This window comes from Curcuma longa, chromosome 8 (genome assembly GCF_044706935.1).
Source record: "Curcuma longa cultivar G26 ecotype Majalengka, Jawa Barat chromosome 8, ITB_CL_G26_1.1, whole genome shotgun sequence".
NCBI classification, from domain to species: Eukaryota; Viridiplantae; Streptophyta; class Magnoliopsida; order Zingiberales; family Zingiberaceae; genus Curcuma; species Curcuma longa.
In genome coordinates this window covers 9,164,009-9,181,909 of record NC_133868.1, presented here as the reverse complement: position 1 = coordinate 9,181,909, position 17,901 = coordinate 9,164,009, and the positions used below count along the sequence as shown (strand labels likewise).

Sequence of the window (17,901 nt, the reverse complement as noted above, 5' to 3'; positions counted from 1 at the left end):
ACTTAAACAAACTCTTGCTACACTAATAGGCTATTTGTCAAAAGTGTGGGCCAGAAACACAATCAAACTGCCAAAAATTTCTTCCATGCTCAATTTATTGAGAACACTGTTTGATCATACAAAATTTATCATGCTCAATTTGCTTCCACAAGCATATTGGAAACAAGTATTAGTATATATTTTTCAGTTTATAGTTATAATGAATCAAATCAAAACCAAGCCAATAGTTCTGTTTCTGTTATAGTTTTCAATCTTTTTCATCTCAATGTTTCGAATTTTGTACTAGTTTTGAAAATATTCTTGGAATCACAGCAGTAACTAAGCAGCACCAGAGCAAAGAACAAGCTCTTTTGTCTTTTGCTCCCTCTTTTCTCTGTGGAGGCAGGTTTAGAATTGCGGGGACCGCGCACGGCTACCTGCTGCGTCGAACGAAAGGGCCCCACCATTCGAGCACCAATCTTAGCTCGCTTCACTCGCTGGTATTAACTTGCAGTAGCAATGCTTGCTTTCACTCCACATTCTCCAAGATCCTACCTTTGCCTCGCCCTCTCTCTTTCTCGGTGAAGATGATGGTACAGAGCAGGCAAGTGAAGGGAGGGAGATAATACGTGCCGTCTAAAAGAAAGTTATAGGGCAATAGAGGTAGAGCAAGAAGAGATTTTGCTCCTTACAGTATAGATAAGGCAATTTAAAGAAAGGTGACGCCTTTGACGCGGATAACATCTGTAGGAGGCAATGAGCGCCGAGCCTGTAACGCTTGGGCGCCGCCGGAGGCTTTCCGATCGGCTGCTACTGGCGGTGACTGCAGCGATACTGGTTTTTTCGCCGTCTCTGTTCACTCCGGTCGGTGCCTCCGTTTCCTACGACCGCAAGGCCCTCATCATCGATGGTCAGCGGAGGATTCTCATCTCTGGTTCCATTCACTACCCCCGCAGCACTCCGGAGGTGAGGAATCCTCTCTTGCGTGAAATGTGGCTCCTTTGTGGTACTCGGATTTGTTTTGCTGTGTAAAGTTCGAATTTTTATTTGTCGCTTATCTCCAGATGTGGCCGGATCTCATACAGAAGGCCAAAGACGGCGGCTTGGATGTCATCCAGACCTATGTGTTCTGGAACGGCCATGAGCCTTCCCCTGGCCAGGTATGCTGGTTATTCCATCTCAAAAACTCTCTTTATCATTTTCGTGACTTCTTGGTGATTTTTAAGAAAGTTTTTTGGGTGATTTCCTTGGTTTTGACAGTATTATTTTGGAGGGAATTATGATCTGGTTCGCTTTATTAAGCTGGTGAAGCAGGCTGGTCTCTACGTTCATCTTCGGATCGGTCCTTATGTTTGTGCAGAATGGAACTTTGGGTAAGCTTCTGATTACTGTCAACTAAGGATTTTTTTCTAGGTTCCTTCAAAAGAAGTGAAAACAATTTCTCAACTTCGCATTTCAATTATATTTACTTGTTCATCTTCTGTCGTGGAACAGGGGGTTTCCTATCTGGCTAAAGTATGTTCCTGGTATCAGCTTCCGGACTAACAATGGGCCTTTCAAGGTGAGATTTTACACATTCTTCTTCTTTTATTTCTCTCAAGTTGTTCTTTTGACCTAATCATTCCTTTGTTCATGTAAAAGGCTGCGATGGAGAGTTTCACGGAGAAGATTGTCTCCATGATGAAGTCTGAAGGATTATATGAGTCTCAAGGTGGCCCGATAATCCTCTCTCAGGTATAATTTACTCTCTCTTTTTTCTCTCCCTAATGAATTGGAAACCAAAGTCTTTAGTTTCATCCAAGTAATTCTCTAGTTCTTCTGAGTTGTGTGCTTAAATTGAACAGATTGAAAATGAATACGGTCCATTGGAGGACTACAATGGTGGCTCCGTCGCCAAGAATTATGCAACGTGGGCAGCTCAAATGGCAGTTGGCCTCAACACCGGTGTGCCATGGGTCATGTGTAAACAAGATGATGCACCTGATCCAGTAGTAAGTTCAAAAGAATACTCTCTTTATGCCCACTATTATCATTGCAATGAAATGTTTATAGATTATGCATTGCATAAATTATAAAGTGCATGTATCAAAATTGAAATCCCAATGCTGGTGCCTTGTGCTTTGAGTTCCCTTGATTTGTTACACTGGATTATGCCAACTAATCACTTTGTTTTTTTTTTTTTTTGCATGCTATTTTTCACACAGTCAATGCCCACTTGAATTATCATTGCAATGAACGTTTATAGATTATGCATTGCATAAATTTTTAAGTGCATGTATCAAATTTGAAATCCCAATGCTGGTGCCTTGTGCTTTGAGTTCCTTTGATTTGCTACACTGGATTATGTCAACTAATCACTTTGTTTTATTTTGCATGCTATTTTTCACACGGTCAATGATTATCACAAAAATATATTATCATGTAATAATACTATGGGAATTTCTTTTCAGATTAATACTTGCAATGGGTTCTACTGTGATTATTTCTCTCCAAACAAGCCTTATAAACCTACTATGTGGACTGAAGCTTGGACTGGCTGGTAATTTTCACTTGAACTATTGATTCATGTCAACTTGCTTTGAGTTTTTTTGTTTCGCTTCAGAATGAACCAGTCAACTAATATTTTCTTGATATATGGTGCGCTTATTCATCACATTCATAATATATACCAGGTTCACTGCTTTTGGAGGTCCAGTTCCTCACCGGCCAGTTGAGGATTTGGCTTTTGCTGTTGCAAGGTTTATACAGAAAGGTGGATCCTTTGTTAATTACTACATGGTAAGGAGTTGAATGTTCTATTCAGTTTCACTAATTGTTTCAGTTTCACTAATTGTTAATCCTTTATGTGATATCTAAAGAAAAGAATTTACTTTTTTCTGTTGAATCTAGTATCATGGAGGAACAAACTTCGGTCGGACAGCTGGTGGTCCATTCATATCAACAAGCTATGACTATGATGCTCCGATAGATGAATATGGTATGGGTGAAGAATTAGAGTTCACCTTAACCTATCAGTCCTTTTCGTTGCTACTATGACATTATACTGGTTTTTCACTTACAACTTTATCGGATAGTAATTTCTTTATGATAAGAGCATGCTGGTACATTTTCTATTTTGTTCTTTGAAGTCTTAAAGCAGTAACATTTAAACATGGAATGCCAAATTAGAAAGTCCTTCACCTAACGATGTTCACTATACTCAGGTCTCTTGAGGCAACCAAAATGGGGTCATTTGAGAGATCTTCATAATGCAATTAAAATGTCTGAGCCGGCCCTCGTATCTGCAGATCCAACCATTTCAAAACTTGGAAATTATGAGCAGGTTCATCTCACAAGTTCCTGTAGGCCGTAGGATAGCAACGAATCGTGTGAATAATTGAACTAATTACACATAATTCCTTTCAGGCACACGTTTACAGAGCAAAATCAGGTGCTTGTGCAGCATTCCTTTCTAATTATAACCCGAGATCATCTGCAAGGGTTACTTTCAATGGCATGAGCTATGACCTTCCAGCTTGGTCCATCAGTATACTTCCTGATTGCAAAACTGCCATATTCAATACCGCAAGGGTTAGAAGTATTTTTATGATAATTGTTTCTATGCTTGTGTTAATATAGTAGTTTAATGAACAGACTATTGGCCCAAAATTCTACTCATCTATTTTATAATGTATTTTTTTTTTCAAATTTTTCTTTAGAACCTTTCACATGGTTTCTGAAACTTTGTACTACTGGTGCAAAGTTCCCTTGCTGTCTTTGAATGAAAACAGTCTACATTATTTTTCTCAACATACCTCAAAATGGCATGACAATTTATGATTAGGTAGTAGCTCCAACAATTCAGTACAAAATGTCATGGGTCGGCAAGTTTTCTTGGAAGTCCTTTAGTGAACAGACCAACTCATTGGATGATGAATCGTTCACGAAAAATGGACTAGTTGAGCAGCTAAGCATGACATGGGACAAGTCAGACTACCTGTGGTACACTATTACGTGAGTAGAAGATTGCCATGAACATATTTTGGAACCTTAATTTTCAGCTTATGTTCAGTTGTATAACAATTATCCTCTCAGAGTTGACATAAGCCCAAATGAACATTTTTTGAAGAATGGCCGGAACCCTTACCTCACCGTGATGTCAGCGGGTCATGCTATGCATGTTTTCGTCAATGGAGAAAGAGTCGGTAAGTGACTTTAGTTCAAGCACCACAATTTCTTCTGTAAGAATTTATCATTGATGGTATGGTTCAAACAACTCTTTCAACTTTTTGGCAGGCATGGTCTATGGTGGACTAGACAGTCCAAAGCTGACTTATACAGGAAATGTAAAGTTGTGGACAGGAAGGAACAAGATTTCCATTTTAAGTGTAGCTGTTGGTCTACCAGTGAGTACCTTTCCTAGTTTGGTGAACGATGAGTTACTCGAGAAGAGAAAATGTAGCATTAATAGATGATGAAATTAGAAAAAGAAGTTAAGATCATAAGTACATCTGCAAAGATGAGTAGAAAATTCTCTAGCTGGTTTTGTTGTTGAATAGGTTAGAGCTATAGGTGCAAGGGATATATGGAGATAAAAAAAAAGATTTAAGCCGATAAAAAGTGAGTTAGTAGAACCCATTAGAGTGATAAGATTCATTCTCTAGCTGGTTTTGTTGTTGAATAGGTTAAGAGTTATAGGTGCAAGGGATATATGGAGACAAAAAAAAAAGATTTAAGCCGATAAAAAGTGAGTTAGTAGAACCCATTAGAGTGATAAGATTCATGTAGCCAATTTAAAAAGTTGGGATCAACACAACTGTGATGAACATATATTTTCTTGATAGGATCAACATGACTTATTGTATTGTATTTTGAAAAAAGAACTGGTTTATTATATATCCAAATATATGCCTCGAAACTAAGAAACTAACTTTGCTTTATCTTGAAGTAAGAATCAATGTTATTCTTTGTTCCTTTATTATTTCTTTCAGAATGTGGGTAACCACTTTGAGACATGGAATGCTGGTGTTCTTGGTCCGGTAACTCTAGAAGGACTAAACGAAGGAAAAAGAGACCTTGGGTCACAAACATGGACTTACCAGGTCTATGAATGTGCACAACTTGCCCAGTGTCTTTTATTTTTTTGATTTTAGGTCCCGCGAGTATTACGAGTTGTAACCTTCATGAGTCATGCAGGTTGGCCTACAGGGTGAACATTTAAATCTTCATACACTTAATGGAGCTTCTTCGGTTGAGTGGGGAGGTGCATCCACAAGAGTGCCCATGACTTGGCACAAGGTTTGTATTGCATAGCACAGCCGCAGGCATCCTCACAGCTCTGAATGCTTAGTGTCACGAAGTGCTGCTTCCTTATTTTCCTTTCAGTTTGATATGTCCTATTGTTTGCTTCCTTCTAATGATCATCATCTCACTCGATCATTTTGATCTGCCAGGCTTACTTCAATGCTCCAGCAGGGAATGACCCACTGGCTTTAGATATGAGTAGCATGGGTAAAGGTCAAATATGGATAAATGGGCAAAGTATCGGTCGTTATTGGCCTGCCTACAAAGCTTACGGTTCTTGTGGTGGTTGTGATTACCGCGGAACATACAATGAGAAAAAATGCCAAACTAATTGTGGGGATTCTTCTCAAAAATGGTAAGGAGTGTTAGCAACTTTACACAAGGGTTAGGAGAAAAATGATTATGCTTAAGCAGATAATTAACTGCTGCGTGATAACTAATCTCAGGTATCATGTTCCTCGCTCCTGGCTAAACCCAACTGGAAATCTTCTGGTTGTTTTCGAAGAGATGGGTGCGGACCCATCTGGCATATCCATGGTAAGAAGAACAGCTCAGTGAAAGAGCTTATTGTTCAGCTAGAAATAATAGCTAAGGTGAAGGATTAAGTTAAATAAAGAAGACAAGACAATTGTTCAAGACATCTACAGATATACTCCTGGTGATCAGTGGAGAAGCAGGAACTGCAGCCATTGAGAGCCCAGGATTTTCCTGTTTAAGTTTGAGAAGATGTACATAGAGCAGCATGTTCGACATGGCTTGCCAAAATGTATATGGGATTATTGGATGCATATGGAACTCTGGATATACTTGAGTCCATGTATCTACACCTATAATTATGTCATAGCAAACCATTTGTTTGTACTATGTGAGTGGTCAGGTTAATGCTTACAGAAAACAGTATGGATGAATTAAACACTTGTTTCTATATTATTCAAGCTTGCAAGACTTTTGATCTACAGTATACTTATCGATCATAACCTGTGCAGTTCTGTTGCATGTTTCTTATCGCACAATTTTGCATCACTTTGCAAAGGTTGTGGTCCTTTTGGCTGTTGAGGAATTGAGAAATCAAACTAGAAGAAAAGAAAAAAAATCCTAGCAGGCTTCTTTTCTGTTTCTTTAAAGTTCATCTTTCTCAAGATGATTTGAAGAAGGTTATAAATAGCCTTCCTGGAATCCTCCCAGGTCAAAACTTTTATATATCCTTCCGAGAAGAAGTTAACACTATCCTTGTCATAGATCTCGATGAATTCGTTATGTTAATTTTTGCACTCTTATTCCCAAGAAACTTAGTGAGGTTCTCTAGGTGATGACTTCTGCAATGTGGATGCTTTATGGAGAATCTTTTTAACTTTTGCTAAGGTATTTTGAAAATGACAAGTTACCTAGAAAACCCTTTGTTGACAAGGATTTGTCAACTACTTCTGTAAAAAGGTGAAATTCGTCACCCTAACGACTCCATACGATCAACCCCATGACTATCTACGAGAAAGTAAATCGAAAAACTACAGTGGATCATGATGGAAGAGGGTATGGTCTCGGCTTCGCCGAAATTCAAACTCTTGCCTTCTTCTGCAACTCTGCTCCGTCGTAACCAACTCAGCTATGTCCCAGAAGCAAGGATTTGTCAACCACGAAAGTATGGTTGGTAGAGTCAATCAGAATCATATCTCATCACTGAGTTTGTTTTAGATCTAATGTCAACTTGTCTTTTCTGATTGTTAAAAACATGATTATGTTTCCCTATTAAGACATTCAACCAACACTATAAATTTCCTAATCAGCTAACTCCTAATTAAGACCATCAGTTCTTTCCACTGAAATATCAGTTAAATCTAAGTCAGCAGGTGATACTTCACATACGAGGGTCATTGACACCATGAACAAAGTCAAAACAAACATGTCAAATCCTACCATAAACTTATTTCGTTTGTGATAGTACTGTCATAGTATGTGATGGTTCAGATTCAAGAAATACTTCTCTTTGTATCTATATAAATGCAAATTCATACTCAATTATTCACCATCTTAATTTGGTATCGAGCTATCATGCTGTCGAGGTTATTATCCTTAAGGCCTTAATTCAAAGGAAATCAGAAATAGCTTTGTCAGGCCTAGTCAAAACCAAAACAATCCTCAAAATCAGTATATAGCATATCTGCTGCTATTGAATGATATTTGATGCAGCTTAACTAGGGTTTGTCATTACTCCATTTAGGAATTGAAAAGAAGGGAAACATTTAGATTTGTTGAAAGAAATATCCAAGAACAAAAGAAGTGGACATCCTACTAGCTTTGAGAACGCTCATAGATTGACTTACAATTTCTGAACCATTGGACTGAGTCCACCTTTAAAATATCAAACAGAAAGTGCATAAAATATGAAAGAAGAAAATGTATGAACAATAGAAGTCGTATTCTCAACTTTTGTATGAGAACTGCATTACATTTATCATATTTTGTCCATGATGTGGAAGGAAAAAAATTTACAAAATTTAGTTTGTTGGTTTGTGTATGAGAGTAACTAAATTAACCTGATCAAAAATAAGGCATTAGTATCTACAGGATGATGATCTTCTCTTCAATTTGGGCATCCCTCTTGCATCTCTCAAAGCATATGCAAATTTCTTTAATTCAGCTTTCTCATGGATGCTGGTATCTTTTTCCTCTCTTGATTCTTCCAGATCAAGCTTCCGTATGCATTGCAAGTCAAGAGAGAGCCTCGAGTTAATCTGATGGGTAGGATCTTTACCATGCTTGCTTTCAGTTGTCTGTGCATCCAATTCTGCTAGTAAATTTACAGCAGCAATTTCATCTTTCACACACGATAAGCTATCGTATGAATCTCTTTGCATTACATCGTCAAAAGAACAAGTGGAGAAAGATCCTCTGCTTTCTGAATTTGCAAAGCTTGTTTTATCTATTGCTGAAATTTTGCTGATCTGATTGCCTTTTCCCAGTATTATCTTCTTAAGTTTGCTGATAAACTTCGCTTTTCTTGAGGTACTATATCTTGTTGAAGACGAGGCATCAATTGATCTATCTTCAGGTTCTTCAGTAGATGTTTGCGAATCAGAAGAAAACTCAGAATCAGTTTCAAGAATATTTAAACTTCTCTCATCAGAACCCAAGTTGGAGTATTCCAGTATGAGCTGTTTGACCTTCTCTTCTGACATGGGACTCAAGCTCCTGCTAAGATCTCTTGCAACTGTTTTTCCCGTAACTGGCTGGTAGTTTCTCAGCTCATATCTTAAGCATGCATTTATCCATTTAAGATACACCAGCTCCTCAACATCAGTACACCTATCTGTCTGTATCTGTTCTATCTCCTCCATCAATTTTTCGTTCACCTTCCTCAAGTGATTGACTTCCTCCAATGCTTCCTCCTGGGAAGAAATTAATATAAGTTCACCTTTTTCCATGCACTTAGACTAAATTAAAAGGAGAAACAAGCACTGTCCTTAATCATGAGAAAACTTGAGACTTTCCCAAAAGCTGCCAGCACAGGCTAGCAACAGTTGCTTCTGTTTGACAAAGTGAACTAATTGTTGAGAGGAATTCTTCCACACACAATCCCTCTTAGTAGATCTCCCATATCTTATATATTTATCCTTAAGACTCCCCTTAAATATACTGTAGAAAGTTAACTTGTTACAGATATATTTACTCTAGGTTTTTTTAACAATTTGGTTAGCAAATCTACTAGACTATATTGCAGGCTTGTCATATTAAAGCTTTATTGGTGCTTCAGAGGATTATTCAACCTCGGTTATTAGATGCTTAACCCAAATGAATTCGGATGTTACTAGGATTATGACCTATATTTGCATATGCATTTTAACTTGTAACTACTATTTGCTTCTTGAATATCCAGAAAGAGTATCATCTCCTTAAAAACACAAAAATCAAATGTAAATTGTCTATCTGTACACTAGGGGAACCCCTGCCCAATTTGTATCAAAGTACCACAATGACCATGATCACAAAATTAAAATCCCTTCCCTAAAGCACCTTTTTAAGTAAGATAGGATCTTTGTAATTGTTATCCAATGGTCATGATATGGATTTCTTGAAAACTTGATGACGCTAACAACAAATAAGATGTTGGTCTGGTGAATTTGAGATAATTTAATTTTCCTACCATCATACTATATATCCCTGGATCAGTTAGTGGCTTGCTTGTGTACTGGTAAAGATATGACACTAGGATCAATGAGAATATCTACAGGTTTAATCCTTAGTATGCTAGCTTTCTTAAGCATATCTGGTATAAACTTGTGTTGTGACATACAGTAACCTCTTTTAAGCGAGCAACTACCTATATCTCATTACAAAGGAGGATCGCCATCACTGTTTAGTATCCTAGGTAGTTATCTCTACCTACACATAATTCCCTTCTACCTATATATAATATTATTAAAGATGAAAAATTACAAATAGAAACACAAATAATCAAAGTTATCAAAGTATAATTTAGTGGAAGTACTAGAACATACCCTTACAGTCTCAACTGGAGATGCAATTGTTTGTGAAGACTCTAACTTCCTTTTCAGGTCCAAAATCTCATTTGACAACCTAGAATTGATCATCCTGAGTTCTATAGTCTCACCTTCCAGATTGTACAACCTATTCAACTTCCTTTCGACCAGTGCAGCAGCATCTGCATTCTTCTGCCCCATTTGTTTCAAAAAATAGATCTTTTGGTGAAGGGCGGCCAATGCCTCTTTTGCTTGATCCTGATCAATCTTCAACTTATGCTCCAGAAGTTTCATCTCAGTTCTTGCAGCCTCAAGCTCTTTCATCACACTTGAGTACTCTTCCACTTGAGCTCGCAACTTCTGGCACTCAGCCTGCAAAGAGTCAATCTTTAACATGTACATCTTGGCCTCCGTTGCACTAATCTTCAACCGATTCTCAAGCTCTTGAACAGCAGCTCCTTGCTCTTTCACTACATGATAATCTAACAATTGGAGCTCAAGATTCTTCTCCCTCTCCTGGAGAGACAAAACCATCTCCCTAAGATCTGTGATCAGGGTGATTTCCAATTTCTCAGTGGCTGCCTTAAATTCTTGTGTCACGAAATCATTAAACTCGGGCAAGAGGAAGCACTCTTCTTCATCTGTGCTAGTACTGGTAGGAGGCATTCCCACCATGGCTTCAGTGGCGCTAGGGATGTCATTGGATATCTTCAAATAAAGGTTCACACACATATATAAACAGGCTACATTACACAAAACCAATCGACAATTAGGCAAACAAGATCTTAGAGGCTTTCAAAAATTAACAACCTTGAGGCTGCGACAGTCCTCTTCAAGGCAACCCCGGTTTTCCTCCCCACGAAGTTCCGTCCCTGCACCAACTGCTGAGGAATGCAATGCAGTCAAAACCAACTTTTTGGTCGCTAATTTTGCAAACCCTCTTCAATTTCTAACCCCAGCTAGTAAGAAGAAACGGATCTTCAGATAAGCATAAATCTACAGATGAAACCTGACGACGAAGCTCGAGTAGAAGGCGGGCGGATGAATCGGACCCGAAACCGGGAGAAGGCGAATCCAGAGAACGAAATCACAACGGCGATGCCGATCTTGACGACCACATTCTTCAGATCCCTATTACCTCTCCGACGGCCACCCGGCGCCGCCTCGCCCGTCGCCGAACTCCAAGACCGCCCCGCTCGACCAGACATCCGGCTTCTCTCCCCTCAACGAGAGGAGGAAGGAACCAAAGGCGTCCCCTTTGCGGCCATCTCCTCCACTTGGATTCCACTCCCCCAGTCAAGTCGACCTCGTCACGCCTCCGCGGAGCGCCAACGGATTTGGACTTGCGATCGCAGTTGCTTGGGCCCACCCACGTGTCCAATAAGGGAATAGGAACAGGGATGTAAACAAACCAAACTATTCGCGAGCTATTCAGCATCAATTCGAAAAAAATTCATTTGAATTCGTTCAATTAAGCTAACGAGCAGAGTTCGAGTCCGATTTCGAGCTCGAAAATATTATCAAGCTGAGCTCGAACTTAATAATATTTGATTCATGAGCTTGTAAACATATTTATTTAAAGGTTTACGAACGTGTTCGTTAAAAGACTCATGAACATGTGACCCCCGTCGCTGCCAGCCGCTCTCGCTGCGCCGTCCGACCACCGCCGGCCGCCAACTCGGGCGCGATCGACTCGCTGCTCGTCGGCACGTCGGCCGACATCAGATTCCGACCAGATTATGGTCGGAATCTGACGTAATTTGGTCGGAATGCGGTCTGCAGTGGCACACGCCGTTTTCGACCAAATCGCGATCAGAAACGGCGCGTGCCACTACCGGTCGTGTTTCGGCCAAATTGCATCGGATTTCGACCATAATCCGGTGAGAATCTGACGCCGGTCAAAGCTCTGATGAGCGGTGTGTCGATCGTGCTTGGGTCGACGACCGGTGGTGGGCAGACGGCGCGACGAGGATGGCGGCAACGGCGATGAGTCGGCTGTGTCACTCATGGGGTCGCGCAGCACGGGCCACGTAGAATATCAAATCTATATATATATATATATATATATATATATATAAAACTATTTAATTTCATTACGAGCCGAACTCAAACTTAAGAATTAAAATTTGAATCAAACTCGAACTGAACTCAAACTTAGAGACAATAAACCGAGCTCGAGCTCAAGCTTCTTACTGTTCGGCTCGGCTTAGTTCAATTACACCCCTAGGAACAACCTACAAAATCTATCACCTTATGAACAAAACAGATACAGTTAGTCCCAGTTAACCCCTGGGATATAATTGAGTTGATTATTGTGTAACAGATTTATTATAGTAGATAAAAATCAAATTTCAACAAATTTGAGATAATATCTTTTTCTATAGTGATCAATTATAATTTTTTGATTTACCTACTCGTAAATTCATAAATGATAGTGAGAAAACATAGCTTTCAATTCAAATCCAAGTTCCTCTTTAACGAGATTTTATATTCTTTTTTTTTCCCAATCTTTTTCTTTGGAAAAGACAAAAGAATACTTGTTTGCAGACTATTATTTGTTGTTTGGTGCCTTTGAACAGGCAGTAAGCAAGAATCATACCTCGAGTAGCATGCACGTTTGAAATGGCAAGGAAAAAAAATATAAATTATAAGAAATAACTATTTTATTATTTCAATCAATAGAAATCGAACAAATCGAATACACTCGTACCAAAAATTAACTTACTTGCAACACACAAACCTGTTTGTTTATTTCAATAATTCACACTTAAGAGTCCCTTATGTACAACGTATTTACACTTTTGAACTAGAAAATAAGGTTGCTGCCTTGGCCGAGGAAGGAGTCAGAGAGCACTTGGTTAGCCGCATCGGTCGGATGCACCGTGTCCCAAAACACGTATCCAGTCGCATTTGGACACATTCCGGTTGAGCGAGGAATGCACAAGTATCTCGACGTCTTCACTGTTCCGGTGGTGCAGCACGCTTTCCTTGACTCGAAGAACCCTAGTTGATCAATGGCTAGGGTTACTTACCTTCATGTGCAAAAAGAATTTACAATTTATCAAATTTTATAGAGTAAAGTGCTTAATTTAGTAATCCTTGAGGGCGCCAACCACCATTTTCAAAAAAAAATATCAGTCTGCCCCTTAAAGTTTAGGAAATTACCATTTTCCTAATGATTCGGTTAGGAATGATAATTTTTTCTGAATCCGTTGGTGGATCTGATACCTGATCCGAATAGACGAGAGTATAAAGAGGTTTTTTTGGACCAAATTAAATAATCAGGTATGAGTAGTGGCAGAGCTAGAATGACTGATCTACTCGAGTTGATTCCAAGTTGATCTCGGATTATCGAGCTACCTTCCTCTTTCTCATATTCTTCATTTCTCTCGTCGCTATAGCCTCCTTTTCAAGATCATAGACCTTCGTGGGGCCATGAGCTTTAACCCGAAGCAACTTTTAAAATGGTTCTGTCGTTGGATATGAGAATGAGGATGAAAGTTGAATATTCAATGGAAATAGAAATGAAGATATTATAAATGAAGATGAAAATAAAGGATTTAGAATTCCACCCAAATCCTAACCATCATCACCCTAGATTTGACTATCTTATTCTACCATTTGTATACTTTAATAAAACTTAAAATCCGTCACCCAATAATCCCACATAGTGAGCTTCATGATCATCTATGAGGAGGTAAATCGGAAAGTTACAGTTAGTTACTACGGGGAAGGACATTACTTTAACTTCGTCGAGATTCGACCTTTTTGTCTACCTCAATAAAGTTATCTCGTAATAACTCAATTCAATCATGTCATAAGGGCATGGTCTTAAGTAGGTCAGCTACTTCAACAAAAATTGAAATCTACTATCCAACGATTTCACACAGTTAATTCTATAACTATCTATAAAAAAGTAAATCAAAAAATTATAATTAATCCATACGGAAGGATAGTACGAAAGAATATTACCTCGACCAAGTCTAGATTCAGTTTGCATTCCGTACTCAATAAATAGGTCTTCATGCGATTTGCATGCAAAGGTCAGTTTTATCTTTACGTAGATCAAAGTCAACGTTGACTGAGCCGTCGAGGTATAGAATGAAGTCAAAGCACAGTGAATAAAAAAAAACACAACCCATGCATGAACGATACGATATCGAACATCGTTACCAAAGTCGGCGGGCTTGGTGACGAGGTCATATAGTGGCTGATAGAGATCAAAGACGGCGATTTTGAGATCAGGGAGCTGCCTCGCCAGCGACGCCGTCGACGCGTTGATCTGCCGGTTGAATTCCAGCGAGGCCTCGTTGAGGTGACTGACGCACCCATCGCTTCCACTGCCGCCGAACAGAGAAATGGTCGCCGGCAGGCAGCCCAGCGGCCCCAGGTTGGTCACCCCAATCCGGCGAGCTCCCAATCCATACAGATCCTGCACAGTCAACGCCGCAGCCGTTTTTTCATGTTCGTATAGATATGCATCTCTAATCGATTATAGTTTCCAACCCTGATAAAGATCGCGTAGCTGCCGACGAGGAGGGAGGAGAACTGCGCCGGCGACAGAGCCTGGGAGAGGGCGGGATTGGAGAAGTAGTTCTGGACGAAATCGGCGGTCCCGGCGCAAAGCAAGTAGAGAGCGCCGGAGATTATGGAGGACGTCGTCGAGTTGCCGGCCACCGCCGCCAGCCTCGACCGGTACTCCCTGAAGTACTTCAATTGCTGAGGCAAAGTGATCGCGTTCTGCAATGTCCACACAGAAAATCAAGGTCAGCGGTTGCTCTGTTTTCTCGAAGATGATCGATAACGGCGCGATCGATCGAGAGATTTTGCTCACAAAAGCGTCGGCGGTTCCGTCGTAGAAGCCAGACCCCGCCGATGCGAAGCTAGCGCCGATGAGCAGGTTGCTTCCAGAGGCCTGTGGACTGAGATAAGGAGGCGCGTAGCTGGTGAATCCCAGTGTATCGGCTGCAACGACAGATATCGATTCAGTGTCAGAAACAGAATTAAACTGAGGCGAATTGATGTGCAAACCCTAGCTAGCTGCATGCTTACCAGTGAAGTCTGTGGCGAGTTTTCCATTGCTGAACCTTCCTGTCGCCTGATGATTCGTGAAGTCCTTCCCGTAAGGAGGATAATCTGATCTGAAAGTGGCCGTGAGGTAGTCATTGTTGCCCACATCCACTGCCGAGTCACCGAAAGTGAAGATCGCCGGCACGAGCGGCTGCGCGCCGCCGCCGACGAACCGGAGCAGGAAGAGGGCCAAAGCTAGGACCCTGGCCAAGGTCCCCGCATCCGTTGTTTCCATCTTTGCTTTTGCTTGATTGACTCCTACAGGCTACTGGCATATATAAGGATTAAGGTGATGAGAATTGAGTGCTCTAGTTGAGCTAAAGTAGGATCGTAAACGAATCAAGTTGAAGGGTTGAATCCCGGTAAAATTGAGACAATGTTTTTCTCTATCATGATCAACTATAATTTTTCAATTTATTTCTTCACAGATGATTGTGGGACCGATCGTATGGAACCGTTAGGATGACAGATTTCACCTATTTACTAAAGTAAATAAATCAAGTCGAGCTAAAGTCAAGCAAAGTTAAATTAAGTTTTATAGTATTTAAATTTATTTGATAATCTAATCTAATCAAGCCTAAAATGAATCAAACAGTTGAAACAATTATTCAAATTTGACTTGATTTTTTTCAAGAGCTTGAACATAATTCAAGTTTTTTGAATTTGATTTGTTTAGATATTATCAAACTCTTAATTCAATTGTTTAAAACTTTTATAAATTTATATTTTTTGGTCGATTATTGAATTTGATAATACAAATTTATTTATTCATATTGAATTTTTTTATTTATTTATTACGTTGATAAAAGTTTTATTGACAAATATAGTTTAAGAATTTTATTCGTGAATATTATTAATGAGCAGCTCAATTGATTGGGTCCTATTGAAATTTTTCATCGATTATCAAGATAAATCAAGAAGTACTCACAGTGGAAAGCTCACTAATTTAATTTTTTTAAGCCCAACTTCTCACCAAAGAAAATTCATCTGGCAATGTACTGCAGTTGTGACTCGAATCGTATGACTGTGTAAGTGCTTTGTTGCTATGTAGCTCTGGGATTTCCTAATCTTTATTTATGAATATTAATAAAGTATATATATATATATATTTAAATTTATTTATTTAATTAAATAAATTATTTAAATTTATTCATTTAATTTGAATGTAATGAGTGAACATAAATTTTTAATACTGAGCGAACATGCAGCCTCATCCTTATGAACGTCTGGTTGATTTACTAATAAGGAAATTAAAATTTAAATATTAAATAGGATGAATATTTTTAGAGATCGTTATGAACATCTTCATTAATTGTGGGGAACGTGTACCTCTAAAGTAGTTGCGAAAACCGCTGGAAAAATTAATGAAGGAAAGAGGCCAAATCTTCTGCAAAAAAGGTGGATCCGCCACCTTGGGACATCGGCCAAATATTAAATCGAGAAAATACAGTTGATTACGACGTTAGGGTGGCTTCGCCAGGAAAAACGCCAAATCAACATTGGAGAATGAATGCTTGCCAACACAGGTAAAGGTCTTAATTTAAGGGCCAGGATTTGGTAAAGTGTCGAAAATCATTAGTTGTCATGATTTGACAACACATCGAACAAAGTCATTATACATTATACATATATACCTTAAAGATAGTATTTTAACTAATAAATACAACTTTCAAATAAATAAATAAATAATATAAATTGTACCTTAATAATCATTTTATATCATTGAATATCACAAAACTTTCAAAAATACCAAAAAAAGAGATAGTTTTATTATAATGTACCAGAAATATCACAAATAAATCAAGATGCCATTCATTGTTTTTTTTTAAAAAATCAATAAGAATAAGAAATATATTGCTATAACTACCAAGGAAAGCAAAGCAAAAAAGAATAACAATAATAATTCTGTTTATTTGCTTTATTTTTATTACACAAGAAAAATGACACCATCCTAAAAATATCAAGAATACATGTTAATAAACTTTTAAAATTAATAATTGTTCCAATTTTTAAAATCACGTAAAATTAACTCCTGTCAAATCCAATAATTTATAATACTAGACCTGTGGTACCCAATAATTAATTCAGATCTGCATATATAAGGCTATGGTGAACAGAGTACGGTCTCCGGGGCCATAGTGCCGCAACAGGACATCCAAGTTATCACCTAGATACTTACAATTCGATCCCCCAAAACATACGACATATTTATAAAAATTTTCCTCCAAATAGAGATCGCAATCAAAGGATGCTGAGCATCTGGATTGACCGCTGAGTATATTTCCCAATTTATCTTGGTGGCAAATAAAAAATTTCTATACAAAGAGAAAGTTCTGTAAAAGCAATAGGACGATCACCCAACATTACTTGAGGGATTGAGTCAATACGACTAATTGAAATTATCATTTTTTTTATGATGAACAGAGCACGGAAATTTTTTTTCAATCCGTCCCTTCAATTTAAATAGATTAGATTAAAATTAACACATCTAATTAAATGAATCAATCCACACAAATTACGGATCTAAACAAATCATCACGAGTTGATTTGCAGATTGAAATAGAAAAAAAAATTTCTAAAATTTAATTATGAATTTATAATCGATCCACATTGAATCTATCAGTATTATAAGAAATTATTTGGACGACTCAAATCCGTGATTACAAAATCACAATAATAATTTTATTACTATTACATCAAAACTCCCCTAAGTAAAAATAATTCACTCCCTTTGTGATTATGTTCTAATATACGGATGAAACAATTCTTAATAAGAAAACTCATTCATTCCAAGGTTAACTTATTCCATTCCACCTATCTGTACCAAGATGAATAGATTGAACAAACGGGGGACAGTTAAATGGGCCAGGAGTTAGCAAATCAGATGAATCATATTGACTCCATGAGTTGAATATAAATAAATCCTTTCCCTTATTATACCCTTTCATTAATACAATCAAATAGATGAATAATAATATGAATCACACCCCCACCTGACTTCGCCGTACCAAATATAAGTGACGAATCATTCACCTAAAAGATAAGACCATGGTACAGTGTTTTGATGCTCATGATCTATTTATCTACGACT

General features: G+C 38.4%; 3 protein-coding genes across 3 annotated transcripts; 1 reads left to right on the top strand and 2 right to left on the bottom strand.

The window, feature by feature from the left end:
* Positions 1–473: 473 nt before the first annotated feature.
* LOC141833326 (beta-galactosidase-like) lies at positions 474–6,192 on the top strand. Its single transcript, XM_074720741.1, has 18 exons — positions 474–945; positions 1,044–1,139; positions 1,240–1,352; positions 1,474–1,540; positions 1,621–1,713; positions 1,824–1,970; positions 2,430–2,518; positions 2,652–2,757; positions 2,869–2,956; positions 3,183–3,301; positions 3,385–3,549; positions 3,803–3,972; positions 4,054–4,163; positions 4,255–4,364; positions 4,950–5,060; positions 5,155–5,256; positions 5,412–5,617; positions 5,709–6,192. Exons 1-18 carry the CDS (start codon positions 736–738, stop codon positions 5,818–5,820), a joined length of 2,214 nt encoding a protein of 737 aa, XP_074576842.1. The 5' UTR covers positions 474–735; the 3' UTR covers positions 5,821–6,192.
* A 1,488-nt stretch (positions 6,193–7,680) lies between these two features.
* On the bottom strand, positions 7,681–11,020 carry LOC141833327 (protein CHUP1, chloroplastic-like). The gene is made up of 4 exons (XM_074720742.1): positions 10,750–11,020; positions 10,551–10,624; positions 9,759–10,448; positions 7,681–8,648 (listed from the first exon to the last, which is right to left on the bottom strand). The coding sequence occupies exons 1-4, from the start codon at positions 10,946–10,948 to the stop codon at positions 7,815–7,817; spliced, it is 1,797 nt and encodes a 598-aa protein (XP_074576843.1). The 5' UTR covers positions 10,949–11,020; the 3' UTR covers positions 7,681–7,814.
* A 1,427-nt stretch (positions 11,021–12,447) lies between these two features.
* Positions 12,448–15,046, bottom strand: LOC141833832 (GDSL esterase/lipase APG-like). The gene is made up of 5 exons (XM_074721330.1): positions 14,793–15,046; positions 14,575–14,705; positions 14,247–14,480; positions 13,914–14,172; positions 12,448–12,743 (listed from the first exon to the last, which is right to left on the bottom strand). The coding sequence occupies exons 1-5, from the start codon at positions 15,043–15,045 to the stop codon at positions 12,547–12,549; spliced, it is 1,074 nt and encodes a 357-aa protein (XP_074577431.1). The 5' UTR covers position 15,046; the 3' UTR covers positions 12,448–12,546.
* Between the last annotated feature and the right edge of the window lie 2,855 nt (positions 15,047–17,901).